This window comes from Lagenorhynchus albirostris, chromosome 5 (assembly GCF_949774975.1).
Source record: "Lagenorhynchus albirostris chromosome 5, mLagAlb1.1, whole genome shotgun sequence".
NCBI lineage: Eukaryota > Metazoa > Chordata > Mammalia > Artiodactyla > Delphinidae > Lagenorhynchus > Lagenorhynchus albirostris.
The window spans coordinates 36,949,327-36,963,381 of NC_083099.1; the positions used below are offsets into that span (position 1 = coordinate 36,949,327).

At 39.7% G+C, this 14,055-nt stretch overlaps 1 protein-coding gene across 2 annotated transcripts in view; it reads right to left on the bottom strand.

The window, feature by feature from the left end:
• PLCH1 (phospholipase C eta 1) overlaps positions 1-14,055 on the bottom strand; it is a 212,200-nt gene that overhangs the window by 17,470 nt on the left and 180,675 nt on the right. For both annotated transcript variants that reach the window (XM_060149873.1, XM_060149872.1), the window contains exons 13-14: positions 11,710-11,801; positions 8,704-8,801 (exon numbers count right to left, since the gene is read on the bottom strand). In XM_060149873.1, coding sequence (XP_060005856.1) covers positions 8,704-8,801; positions 11,710-11,801 — 190 coding nt within the window. The remainder of the gene's footprint in view (positions 1-8,703; positions 8,802-11,709; positions 11,802-14,055) is intronic.

Here is a 14,055-nt window from a genome sequence, read left to right on the forward strand (position 1 = left end):
ACTCAACCATAAAAAAGAATGAAATAATGCCATTTGCAGCAACATGGATGGACCTGGAGATTATCATACTAGCAAAGTCAGACAGAGAAAGACAAATATCATATGATGTCACTTACATATGGGATCTAAAATATGACACAAATGAACTTATTTACAAAACAGAAATAGACTCACAGACATACAAAACAAGCCTATGGTTACAAAAGAGGAAAGGGGAGGGATAAATTAGGAGTTTGGGATTAATATATACACACTACTTTATATAAAATAAAGAACAAGGTCCTACTGTGTAGCACAGGGAACTAAATTCAATACCTTGTAATAACTTATAATGGAAAAGAATCTGGAAAAAAAAAAGAATGTGATGTTCACTTGCTGAGAATCCTATAGGGTCTCATGTTCTCACATGTGAAATTAATTTTTTTTAATAACTGTCACAATCTAAAGAAGGAATCAACACCAAAGGGAAGAAAATCTGCAGATAGAAAAAGATACACTTGTGGAATGGGGGGGGGGGAATAAAGATCTGAGGAAAGAATCCTGGAGGTTGTAAGGACATAAGACTCAGCACAGGCAGTCAACAAAAACAAAGATTGAGAGGGGGAAGATGGCGGAAGAGTAAGACGCAGAGATCACCTTCCTCTCCACAGATACATCAGAAATACATCTACACGTGGAACAACTACTACAGAACACCTACTAAACGCTGGCAGAAGACCTCAGACTTCCCAAAAGCCAAGAAACTCCCCACATACCTGGGTAGGGCAAAAGAAAAAAAGAATAAACAGAGACAAAAGGATAGGGACGGGACCTGCACCAGTGGGAGGGAGCTGTGAAGGAGGAAAGGTTTCCACACCGCAGAAGCCCCTTCGTGGGCGGAGACTGTGGGTGGCGGAGGGGGGAAGCTTCACAGCCACGGAGGAGAGCACAGCAACAGGGGTGCAGAGGGCAAAGCGGAGAGATTTCCGCACAGAGGATCCGTGCCGACCGGCACTCACCAGCCCGAGAGGCTCGTCTGCTCACCTGCCGGGGCGGGCGGGGCTGGGAGCTGAGGCTCGGGCTTCGGGCTGTCCGAGCGCAGGGAGAGGACTGGGGTTGGTGGCGTGAACACAGCCTGAAGGGGTTAGGGCACCACGGCTAGCCGGGAATGAGTCCGGGAAAAAGTCTGGAGCTGCCGAAGAGGCAAGAGACTTTTTCTTCCCTCTTTGTTATCTGGTGCACGAGGAGAGGGGATTAAGAGCGCTGCTTAAAGGAGCTCCAGAGACGGGCGCGAGCCGCGGCTAAAAGCGCGGACCCCAGAGACAGGCAGGAGACGCTAAGGCTGCTGCTACCACCACCAAGAAGCCTGTGTGCGAGCACAGGTCACTCTCCACACCTCCCTTCCGGGGAGCCTGTGCAGCCCGCCACTGCCAGGGTCCCAGGATCCGGGAACAACTTTCCCGGGAGAACGCACGCATGGCGCGCCTCAGGCTGGTGCAACATCACACTGGCCTCTGCCGCTGCAAGCCCGCCCCGCACTCCATGCCCCTCCCTCCCGCCCGGCCTGAGTGAGCCGGAGCCGAATCAGCGGCTCCTTTAACCCCGTCCTGTCTGAGCGAAGAAGAGACGCCTCCGGGGACCCACACGCAGAGGCGGGGCCAAATCCAAAACTGAAACCCGGGAGCTGTGCAAACAAAGAAGAGAAACGGAAATCTCTCCCAGCAGCCTCAGGAGCAGCGGATTAAATCTCCACAATCAACTTGATGTACCCTGCATCTGTGGAATACAGGAATAGACAACGAATCATCCCAAATTGAGGAGGTGGACTTTGAGAGAAAGATTTATTATTTTTTCCCCCTTTTCCTCTTTTTGTGAGTGTGTATGTGTATGCTTCTGTGTGAGATTTTGTCTGTATAGCTTTGCTTTCATCATTTGTCCTAGGGATCCATCCGTCCGTTCTTTTGTTTGTTTTTATACTTAAAAAATTTTTTTTCCTAAATTATTTTTTATTTTAATAACTTTATTTTACCTTACTTTATTTTATTTTCTTTTATCCTCTTTCTTTCTTTCTACTTTTTCTCCCTTTTATTCTGAGCTGTGTGGATGAAAGGCTCTGGGTGCTGCTGCCAGGAGTCAATGCTGTGCCTCTGAAGTGGGAGAGCCAACTTCAGGACACTGGTCCGCAAGAGACCTCCCAGCTCCACGTAATATCAAATGGTGAAAATCTCCCAGAGATCTCAATCTCAACACCAACACCCAGCTTCACTCAACGACCAGCAAGCTACAGTGTTGGACACCCTATGCCAAACAACTAGCAAGACAGGAACACAACGCCAGCCATTAGCAGAGAGGCTGCCTAAAATCATAATAGGTCCACAGACACCCCAAAACACACCACCAGACGTGGACCTGCCCACCAGAAACACAAAATCCAGCCTCATCCACCAGAACACAGGCACAAGTCCCCTCCACCAGGAAGCCTACACAACCCACTGAACCAACTTTAGCCACTGGGGACAGACACGAAAAATAACGGAAACTATGAACCTGCAGCCTGCAAAAAGGAGACCCCAAACACAGTAAGATAAGCAAAATGAGAAGACAGAAAAACACACAGCAGATGAAGGAGCAAGATAAAAACCCAGCAGACCTAACAAATGAAGAGGAAATAGGCAGTCTACCTGAAAAAGAATTCAGAATAATGATAGTAAAGATGTTGAGACTGACAAATCTTGGAAATAGAATAGACAAAATGCAAGAAACATTTAACAAGGACCTAGAAGAACTAAAGATGAAACAAGCAACGATGAACAACACAATAAATGAAATTAAAAATACTCTAGATGGGATCAATAGCAGAATAACTGAGGCAGAAGAACGGATAAGTGACCTGGAAGATAAAATAGTGGAAATAACTACTGCAGAGCAGAATAAAGAGAAAAGAATGAAAAGAACTGAGGACAGTCTCAGAGACCGCTGGGACAACATTAAATGCACCAACATTTGAATTATAGGGGTTCCAGAAGAAGAAGAGACAAAGAAAGGGACTGAGAAAATATTTCAAGAGATTATAGTTGAAAACTTCCCTAATATGGGAAAGGAAAAAGTTAATCAAGTCCAGGAAGCACAGAGAATCCCATACAGGATAAATCCAAGGAGAAACATGCCAAGACACATATTAATCAAACTGTCAAAAATTAAATACAAAGAAAACATATTAAAAGCAGCAAGGGAAAAACAACAAATAACACACAAGGGAATCCCCATGAGGTTAACAGCTGATTTTTCAGCAAAACTCTGCAAGCCAGAAGGGACTGGCAGGACATATTTAAAGTGATGAAGGAGAAAAACCTACAACCAAGATTACTCTACCCAGCAAGGATCTCATTCACATTTGATGGAGAAATTAAAACCTTTAAAGACAAGCAAAAGCTGAGAGAGTTCAGCACCACCAAACCAGCTTTACAACAAATGCTAAAGGATATTCTCTAGGTAAGAAACACAAGAGAAGGAAAAGACCTACAATAACAAATGAAAAACAATTAAGAAAATGGGAATAGGAACATACATATCAATAATTACCTTAAATGTAAATGGATTAAATGCTCCCACCAAAAGACACAGACTGTCTGAATGGATACAAAAACAAGACCCATATATATGCTGTCTACAAGAGACCCACTTCAGACCTAGAGACACATACAAACTGCAAGTGAGGGGATGGAAAAAGATATTCCATGCAAATGGAAACCAAAAGAAAGCTGGAGTAGCAATTCTCATATCAGACAAAATAGACTTTAAAATAATGACTATTAGAAGAGACAAAGAAGGACACCACATAATGATCAAGGGATCGATCCAAGAAGAAGATATAACAATTGTAAATATTTATGCACCCAACACAGGAGCACCTCAATACATAAGGCAAATGCTAACAGCCATAAAAGGGGAAATCGACAGTAACGCATTCATAGCAGGGGACTTTAACACCCCACTTTCACCAATGGACAGCTCATCCAAAATGAAAATAAATAAGGAAACCAAAGCTTTAAATGATACATTAAACAAGATGGACTTAATTGATATTTATAGGACATTCCATCCAAAAACAACAGAATACACATTTTTCTCAAGTGCTCATGGAACATTCTCCAGGATAGATCATATCTTGGGTCACAAATCAAGCCTTGGTAAATTTAAGAGAACTGAAATTGTATCAAGTATCTTTTCTTTTCCGAGCACAACGCTATGAGACTAGATATCAATTACAGGAAAAGATCTGTAAAAAAAAAACCACATGGAGTCTAAAAAATACATGACTTAATAACGAAGTGATCACTGAAGAAATCAAAGAGGAGATCAAAAAATACCTAGAAACAAATGACAATGGAGACACGACGACCCAAAACCTATGGGATGCAGCAAAAGCAGTTCTAAGAGGGAAGTTTATAGCAATACAATCTTACCTTAAGAAACAGGAAACATCTCGAATAAACAACCTAAACTTGCACCTAAAGCAATTAGAGAAAGAACAACAACAACAAAAAACCCCAAAGTTAGCAGAAGGAAAGAAATCATAAAGATCAGAGCAGAAATAAATGAAAAAGAAATGAAGGAAATTATAACAAAGATAAATAAAACTAAAAGGTGGTTCTTTAAGAAGATAAACAAAATAGATAAACCGTTAGCCAGACTCATCAAGAAAAAAAGGGAGAAGACTCAAATCAATAGAATTAGAAATGAAAAAGTCACATATTAATCAAACTGTCAACATACACTGCAGAAATACAAAAGATCATGAGAGATTACTGCAAGCAACTCTATGCCAATAAAATGGACAACCTGGAAGAAATGGACAAATTCTTAGGAATGCACAACCTGCCAAGACTGAATCAGGAAGAAATAGAAAATATGAACAGACCAATCACAAGCACTGAAATTGAAACTGTGATTAAAAATCTTCCAACAAACAAAAGCCCAGGACCAGATGGCTTCACAGGCGAATTCTATCAAACATTTAGAGAAGAGCTAACACCTATCCTTCTCAAACTCTTCCAATATATAGCAGAGGGAGGAACACTCCCAAACTCCTTCTACGAGGCCACCATCACCCTGATACCAAAACCAGACAAGGATGTCACAAAGAAAGAAAACTACAGGCCAATATCACTGATGAACAGAGAGGCAAAAATTCTAAACAAAATACTAGCAAACAGAATCCAACAGCACATTAAAAGGATCATACACCATGATCAAGTGGGGTTTATTCCAGGAATGCAAGGATTCTTCAATATATGCAAATCAATCAATGTGATAAACCATATTAACAAATTGAAGGAGAAAAACCATATGATCGTCTCAATAGATGCAGAGAAAGCTTTCGACAAAATTCAACACCGATTTATGATAAAAACCCTCCAGAAAGTAAACATAGAGGGAACTTTCCTCAACATAATAAAGGCCATATGTGACAAACCCACAGCCAACATCGTCCTCAATGGTGAAAAACTGAAAGTATTTCCACTACGATCAGGAACAAGACAAGGTTGCCCACTCTTACCACTCTTATTCAACATAGTTTTGGAGTTTTAGCCTCAGCAGTCAGAGAAGAAAAGGAAATAAAAGGAATCCAAATCAGAAAAGAAGAAGTAAAGCTGTCACTCTGCAGATGACATGATACTATACATAGAGAATCCTAAAGATGCCACCAGAAAACTACTAGAGCTAGTCAATGAATTTGGTAAAGTAGCAGGATACAAAATTAATGCACAGAAATCTCTGGCATTCCTATGCACTAATGATGAAAAATCTGAAAGTGAAATTAAGAAAACACTCCCATTTACCACTGCAACAAAAAGAATAAAATATCTAGGAATAAACCTACCTAAGGAGACAAAAGACCTGTATGCAGAAAATTATAAGACACTGATGAAAGAAATTAAAGATGATACAAATAGATGGAAAGATATACCATGTTCTTGGATTAGAAGAATCAACATTGTGAAAATGACTCTACTACCCAAAGCAATCTATAGATTCAATGCAATCCCTATCAAACTACCACTGGCATTTTTCACAGAACTAGAACAAAAAATTTCACAATTTGTATGGAAACACAAAAGACCCCGAATAGCCAAAGCAATCTTGAGAAGGAAAAACGGAGCTGGAGGAATCAGGCTCCCTGACTTCAGACTATACTACAAAGCTACAGTAATCAAGACAGTATGGTACCGGAACAAAAACAGAAAGATAGATCAATGGAACAGGATAGAAAGTCCAGAGATAAACCCACACACATATGGCCACCTTATCTTTGGTAAAGGAGGCAGGAATGTACAGTGGAGAAAGGACAGCCTCTTCAATAAGTGGTGCTGGGAAAACTGGACAGGTACATGTAAAAGTATGAGATTTGATCACTCCCTAACACCATACACAAAAATAGGCTAAAAATGGATTCAAGACCTAAATGTAAGGCCAGAAACTATCAAACTCTTAGAGGAAAACAAAGGCAGAACACTCTATGACATAAATCACAGCAAGATCCTTTTTGACCCAACTCCTAGAGAAATGGAAATAAAAACAAAAATATACAAATGGGACCTAATGAAACTTCAAAGCTTTTGCACAGCAAAGGCAACCATAAACAAGACCAAAAGACAACCCTCAGAATGGGAGAAAATATTTGCAAATGAATCAATGGACAAAGGATTAATCTCCAAAATTTACAAGCAGCTCATGCAGCTCAATAACAAAAAAACAAACAACCCAATCCAAAAATGGGCAGAAGACCTAAATAGACATTTCTCCAAAGAAGATATACAGAGTGCCAACAAACACATGAAAGAATGCTCAACATCATTAATCATTAGAGAAATGCAAATCAAAACTACAGTGAGATATCATCTCACACCGGTCAGAATGGCCATCATCAAAAAATCTAGATACAATAAATGCTGGAGAGAGTGTGTAGAAAAGGGAACACTCTTGCACTGCTGGTTGGAATGTGAATTGATACAGCCACTATGGAGAACAGTATGGAGGTTCCTTAAAAAACTACAAATAGGGCTTCCCTGGTGGTGCAGTGGTTGAGAGTCCGCCTGCTAATGCAGGGGACACGGGTTCGTGCCCCGGTCCGGGAAGATCCCACATGCCGCGGAGCAGCTAGGCCCATGAGCCATGGCCGCTGGGCCTGCGCGTCCGGAGCCTGTGCTCCGCAACAGGAGAGGCCACAACAGTGAGAGGCCCGTGTACCGCAAAAAAAAAAAAAAAAAAAAAACTACAAATAGAACTACCATATGACCCAGCAATCCCACTACTGGGTATATACCCTGAGAAAACCAAAATTCAAAAAGAGTCATGTACCAAAATGTTCATTGCAGCTCTATTTACAATAGCCAGGAGATGGAAACAACCTAAGTGCCCATCATCGGATGAATGGATAAAGAAGATGTGGCACATATATACAATGGAATATTACTCAGCCATAAAAAGAAATGAAATTGAGCTATTTGTAGTGAGGTGGATGGACCTAGAGTCTGTCATACAGAGTGGAGTAAGTCAGAAAGAGAAAGACAAATACTGTATGCTAACACATATGTATGGAATTTAAGAAAAACAAAATGTCATGAAGAACCTAGGGGTAAGACAGGAATAAAGACACAGACCTACTAGAGAATGGACTTGAGGATATGGGGAGGGGGAAGGGTAAGCTGTGACAAAGTGAGAGAGTGGCATGGACATATGTAAAATAGATAGCTGGGGGAAGCAGCCGCATAGCACAGGGAGATCAGCTCGGTGCTTTGTGGCCACCTAGAGGGCTGGGATAGGGAGGGTGGGAGGGAGACAGACACAAGAGGGAAGAGATATGGGATCATATGTATAATTGATTCACTTTGTTATAAAGCAGAAACTAACACACCATTGTAAAGCAATTATACTCCAATAAAGATTAAAAAAAAAAAAGCGAAAAAAAACAGACTTAGCACAATGTTGTTTTCCCTTCACTGAGACATGAGAAAATGGGAGATTCTGATTTACATTTCTCTTCCACTAAAATTCCAATTAGATGGAAAACCCATATGACCACAGTTTATTTTCATAAGCACCCATTAACTGAACAAAATACAAGTGAGAAAGGAAGAGGATAAAGAGAAAGAGCAGCTAGCAGGAAACTCAGGGTAAGAACAGTTGTAACTAGAATTTCTCAACTCCACAAATGGCAACTGATGGGTAAGAAACTGTGAAAGAGTCAATGCTTCTGAAATTTCTGCTCTTGTTGTTAAAATTGCAATCTGTGGATTAAATTATTTTCATCAAGGTCAAAATTTTCAATGAGAAAATACAGGGCGTTTCAAGATGTTATATTTGTCAATTAATTTCCTCTTTCTTCTAGTCATTCACACTTGGAACAGCCATCTGTGATCTGGCCATCAAACTAAGTCAAGTCTCCATAGTTTGAAGACTGGGAAGACCTTGCTCTGATACATTTGTGTTTTTAATAATAATAAAGTCTTCCTCTGACCTCTAGCCAATTAGGCAAAGTAATCAAAAGAGCCCTCCCTGTGAGCTAAGCATTGTACCAGCCATCAGTTTCCTGACACTCAAGCTGGATTCTCCACAGTTCCAGAAATGTGTGCTGATGATCCGATTAACAAAAGTTTAATTAACAATTGACAAAGAAATGTCAGGAGTGTGTATCCAGAAGAAAAAACCCTCAGGCCTTACCATCGTCCACAATGTCCTGGGCTGCCACGGAGTTTGTGTACACAACCAAATCAGAGAGCTCTCGACAGAGCTTCATGGTTTTCCTTCGGCGGCCCAACCTGTAAAATACACACCAGGACTCATGACATTTTAGAGCTGGAAGAGGTTTGGGCTTCTGGCTACTCCACCTTCCCTACCTGCTCCTGATGGAGCCAGGATTAGAAACCAAGTGTGATTTTTAGTTCAGCATTCTCTCCACCACAACACCATACTCATGTGGCTTTTTTCACCGCTCAGCCAGACTTTATTCACAGTCTCTTCTCCTGAATTTGTGAGTTCTATTGTGAAGGGCTTGATTCCCACCATTACCCAACTGTGGAGTAAACCAGAATTTAGCAGGGAATCACTCTGCTTTGTCAGAAGGAGAACCTGGACTAAAAAGCAGTAGGGATACTGTACTGTCAGTCACAAGAATCCTATACCTAAAGATAAATACACCAAACTTTCCATAGTCATTATCTTCTAGAGGTATAAGTACAGTGATTTTTGATTTCTTCTTTATGCTTTTTCTATATTCTTCAACTTCTTAAGACAAATATCCATTACTTACTCTCTCTGTACGTCTATATCTTCTGTATCCCATAAACCACTCCTAGGATCTGCTGTACAACTTTACAAATTCTGCTACTTACTCTTTGCCACAGTAAAATTCTCCATAGATTATCACATTCTCCTCACAGACACACTTTTCTCCTCTAGGAAAACATATAATCATTAAAAACTTCAATCCCCACAAAAGGAGATACACAAATGGCCAATAAGAACATGAAAAGAAGCTCAACATTAGTCATTTAGGAAATGCAAACCAAACTACAGTGAGATACCACTGCATATCTACTAGGTTGGCTATAACCAAAAAGGCAGGCAATAATGAGTGTTGGCAAGGATGAGGAGAAACTGGAATGCTCATATATTGCTGGGCAATTTTCAATGGTACAACTGCTTTGCCAACATAGTTTGGCAGTTCCTCAAAAAATTAAACAGTTACCATGTGACTCAGGAATTCCACTTTTAAATATATACCCAAGAGAAATAAAAACCTATGTCCACATAAAAACTTAGAAATGAATGTTCATAGCAGTATTATTCATAATAGCCAGAAAGTGAAAACAACCTAAATATCCTATAGCTAATTAATAAATGAAATGCAATATATTCATACAATGGAATATTATTCAACAATAGAAAGGAATGAAGTACTGATACATTCTACAACATGGATGAATCTTGGAAATATTATACTAAGTGAAAGGAGCCAGACAAAAAAGGCCAAATATTGTAGGATTCCATTTATATGTAATGTCCAGAAAAGGCAAATCTATAGAGACAAAAAGTTGGCACCAGAGACCAGGGGAGAGAGAGATGGAAAGTCGTTGCTAATGGTAGAGTTTCTTTTTGGTGTGATGAAAATGTTCTGGACTTAGATAGTGATGATATAGATTTATTCACTCAGTGAATATTTATTGAGCACCTATTGGAGATAAAATAGTGAACAAATCAGACAAAAATTCTTACTGTAATGATACTTATATACATTCAACAAAAGAATTAAGGCCAAAATGTGTCAACAACTCATTTTGCCAAGAAAGAAGACATGCACATAGACAGGTATAAAAACCAATGGGAAGAAGAATCCATGTTCCTCCTTTACCACGTAATTAGGAAATTCTCTAGCCATTGGTAAAAATCTGGTTTTGTGAAAGCAAATGATTATAAATCAATGTGAGGGAGGTAATGCCTAGAAATGACAAGTAAAACTCCCAGGACACTCCATGACACAGACAACTTCTGTATAAAGTTAGCCCTTTTAATCCTTATCTTAAAATTGAATTAGTTTACTGAAGTCCCAAAAGGACACCGTCATCAATGCTTGAGCCTCGATAGCTATTACGGGCAAATCTCTAATTGACTCAAGAGCAGCATGCAACGTGATTTCATGTGATAGCTTCCCTGGCTATAGGATTCAGAGTCAAGCCTTTCTCAAACTTATATTTGAGAAAATTCACAGCAGAGGTCTCCTGGAAGGTAATTCTATTTCTCTTATATCCTTTACTGTAACTACATATTGCATTTTCTGTACTCTAAGGGTAGGAACCATACACATCTCCTTTGCCCTCACTAATTAGTTACTATTTTATGTATGGACATTCTGTTGGAGTGAAGCTCAAATATAAAATTTAAGTGAACACTAAATGTGATTCATTCCTATAGGACCTCTATGCCTCCAATTTCGTTTAGTTTCAGTCTTATGATAAAGTCACAGAGGGGTGTGTGTGTACATGTGCACGTGTTTGTATATTTATCTGTCTATGAAGGATATAATTTACTTTCCTTTGCGAGACTTACTGTATACATAATTTGCCAGAAAATCCTGTATCAAATCATGTGTCACAATTTGGGTTCTACAATTTTGGCCATTTTACTCATCCCAAATTCTACTGGCAATAATAAAGACAACAGCAGCTAATATTTTTGAGCACTTAGTTAATTGGAGTAGGGCTCATCAAGCCAAATAGTTTAATTCCTTTAATCCTTACAATGACCCTAAGAAATAGATACAAATGAGGAGCCTAACTTGCCCCCATCTTAAAGTTGGAGGAACAAGAGTTTGAAGTCTGGCTGATTTCAGATCCCTGACTCTTCACATGTTCTCATCATCTATCTTCTCCTTCAGTCTCCTGTGAGAGCCCCTCTGTACTAGTTCATGTGGTCCCTCTCTCTTCTCTGAAGATATCTTTTACCTGACAACTGCTACAGCCAGCATTTATTAAGAGCTCACTGTGTGCCAGGCAGCACAAGTCCCCTACATGTATTATAATCTCACATCCTGTTGATCTTCACATGTCCCACTGCAGAGCTCTCTACCTTGCAATCTGATTTCCTAGACATGTACAACTAAAACAGCCAAGCTGATGTGGATGGAGAGGCCCCAGGAGCCTGAGCAAGAAACATGGAGAGCTTTCTTACCTGTACAGCTGGCCGGTCTCCTTGCCAGGATTCTGCTGTGCGTCCTCCTCTTCATCAGCACTACAAGATTTGGACCGTGATTTTGTGGTTTTCTGCCGGAAAAATCAGAGTTCACTTAACACAAACTCAGCACATCAGGTACATCTACAACATACAGAGGAATGAGCTTTAAAATAGACACACACACACACACACACACACACACACACACACAAGGACAATTACTTGGAAAAAACAACTGACCAAATATTGCAGCTTGCCTCACCATCAATAATAAGCATGTCTGTGGCCAAAATTATCTTAAAATATCAAGGCAAAACTGAGGGTTTCATGCTCTAACATTGACTTCTAAGCCACATAAAATGTAGGTCTTAGACTATTAGTCATGCATTGAAGGTCTCTGTGAGGGGTAGGGTTAAAGTTGTAATATCTATTTAAACGATTATAAGGGATAAAGTGTCCTCTGATATAGGAAGCTCACTATTCCCTTTGACTTACTTGTAAAAGGCAGATTTGATAAAAAAGACAAGTAGTAATTTTTAAATGAATAACTACCACTCCTGCTTTTGTTCAGTATGCATTCAAAAACCCATCTAAATCAAACTGTTCATTTGAGACTTTGACCCATCTTAATTTCTAGAGCAGAATGAAAATTGTTACCTACAGGAGTCAGGCTGAAAGACTGTAGGACTAACCTGGTGTCTTTGGACAGATTAGCTGTTAGACATAAAACCTCTTAGGAATGATACACTTTCAGCCCCACCACATTGGAGATAACCCCAATATTTGGCAATGCACACCTCAACAATACAAATGATGGGGAGGGGCCCTAGTAACTGCAGAAAAACTTGCCACCAAAATTACAGCTTCTACAAACAAAGGTAAGACCTTTAGACAGAGTACCCTGGACATTTTGGGAACATGGCTTAGAAAAGGAAAGGGACTCCATCCCCACATTACCATGAGACCAAATCAACTTCTAGATTTTCTCATTCTCAACAAATAAAAAAATTCAAACTACCCTGTTGGCATAAACACATTCAACTCTACTGCACTGACGGCAAGGCGCCAATTTAGTCTAGAACATTTTTACATCTTATTTATGTCTTGAGAACTTCAGTGCACATGGCGTGGACCCAGGCATCTGATGATCTCATGTTCCAGATTGGCCTCTCACCAAACTGATAAATTGGCTAATCTCTCAAGCTTTCTATTGTGCTTTTTTAAAGGGTAGGACAAAAATATCTGTCCTAAAGGATTATTATTTTTGTGATGATTAAATGAGATGACATGGAAAGTCATTCTGTAAACCACATAATATTAACTTTCAATTTAAAATACTATTAATACTTATTTAAATAACCTGTAAATAGTCTTGTAAACATTTACTCTTATGACTTGAGACATAATAAATTCTATTCTATACTAGCAAAGGTACTCCCTAAAAGCTTTACTTTGGAAAATAATTTTAATTTAAATGAGTAGTTGTAATCAAGAAAAGAAATATTCTCCAATTCTGCATATAGTTAGTAATTTGAGGTGTTACAATAATAAATCTGTCTTTCCCAGGTTCATTTTAAAATATAAAATGCAGAAAGTAGAAATAAGTAATGAATCGCCAATGATAGATATTTGGAGAAATGATGATATATTTTCTTTACATACAGTTTTGACACATCTTATCACAGTTAACATACGACATAATCAGTTTTTCATCTTACTTTTTTATTTAATGTTTTGCATGTTGAGCTCGTCAGAGTGATCATCTTTCTTTCTTTCTTTTTTTTTTTTTTTGCGGTACGCGGGCCTCTCACTGTTGTGGCCTCTCCCGCTGTGGAGCACAGGCTCCAGACGCACAGGCTCAGCGGCCATGGCTCACAGGTCCAGCCGCTCCGCGGCTTGTGGGATCTTCCCGGACCGGGGCACGAACCCGTGTCCCCTGCATTGGCAGGCGGACTCTCAACCACTGTGCCACCAGGGAAGCCCAGAGTGATCATCTTTTAATGGCTGCATAATTGTCCATTGTGTGAATGAATCATGATTTACTCAAGCAGTCTTTATGGGAGAACATTTTGGTTGTTTTCAGTTTATTATGGCTATTTTGTCCAACCTTTCAATAAATTATCCTATTGATGGGGCAGGAAATTCCAGATACAACATTCATTAAAGTACAAGAAATGGCCTTGGAGAAACCTCATGCATAAAGTTCATCACCCAACAATTGACTTCTTGTTTAACATGTTTTACCTTTTTATTGAAGGTAAAGCATACACTTAGAAAAGCACAGGAATCGTAAGTGCACAGCATGATGGCTTTCCACAAAGTGAAACCACCCAAATGAGGAAA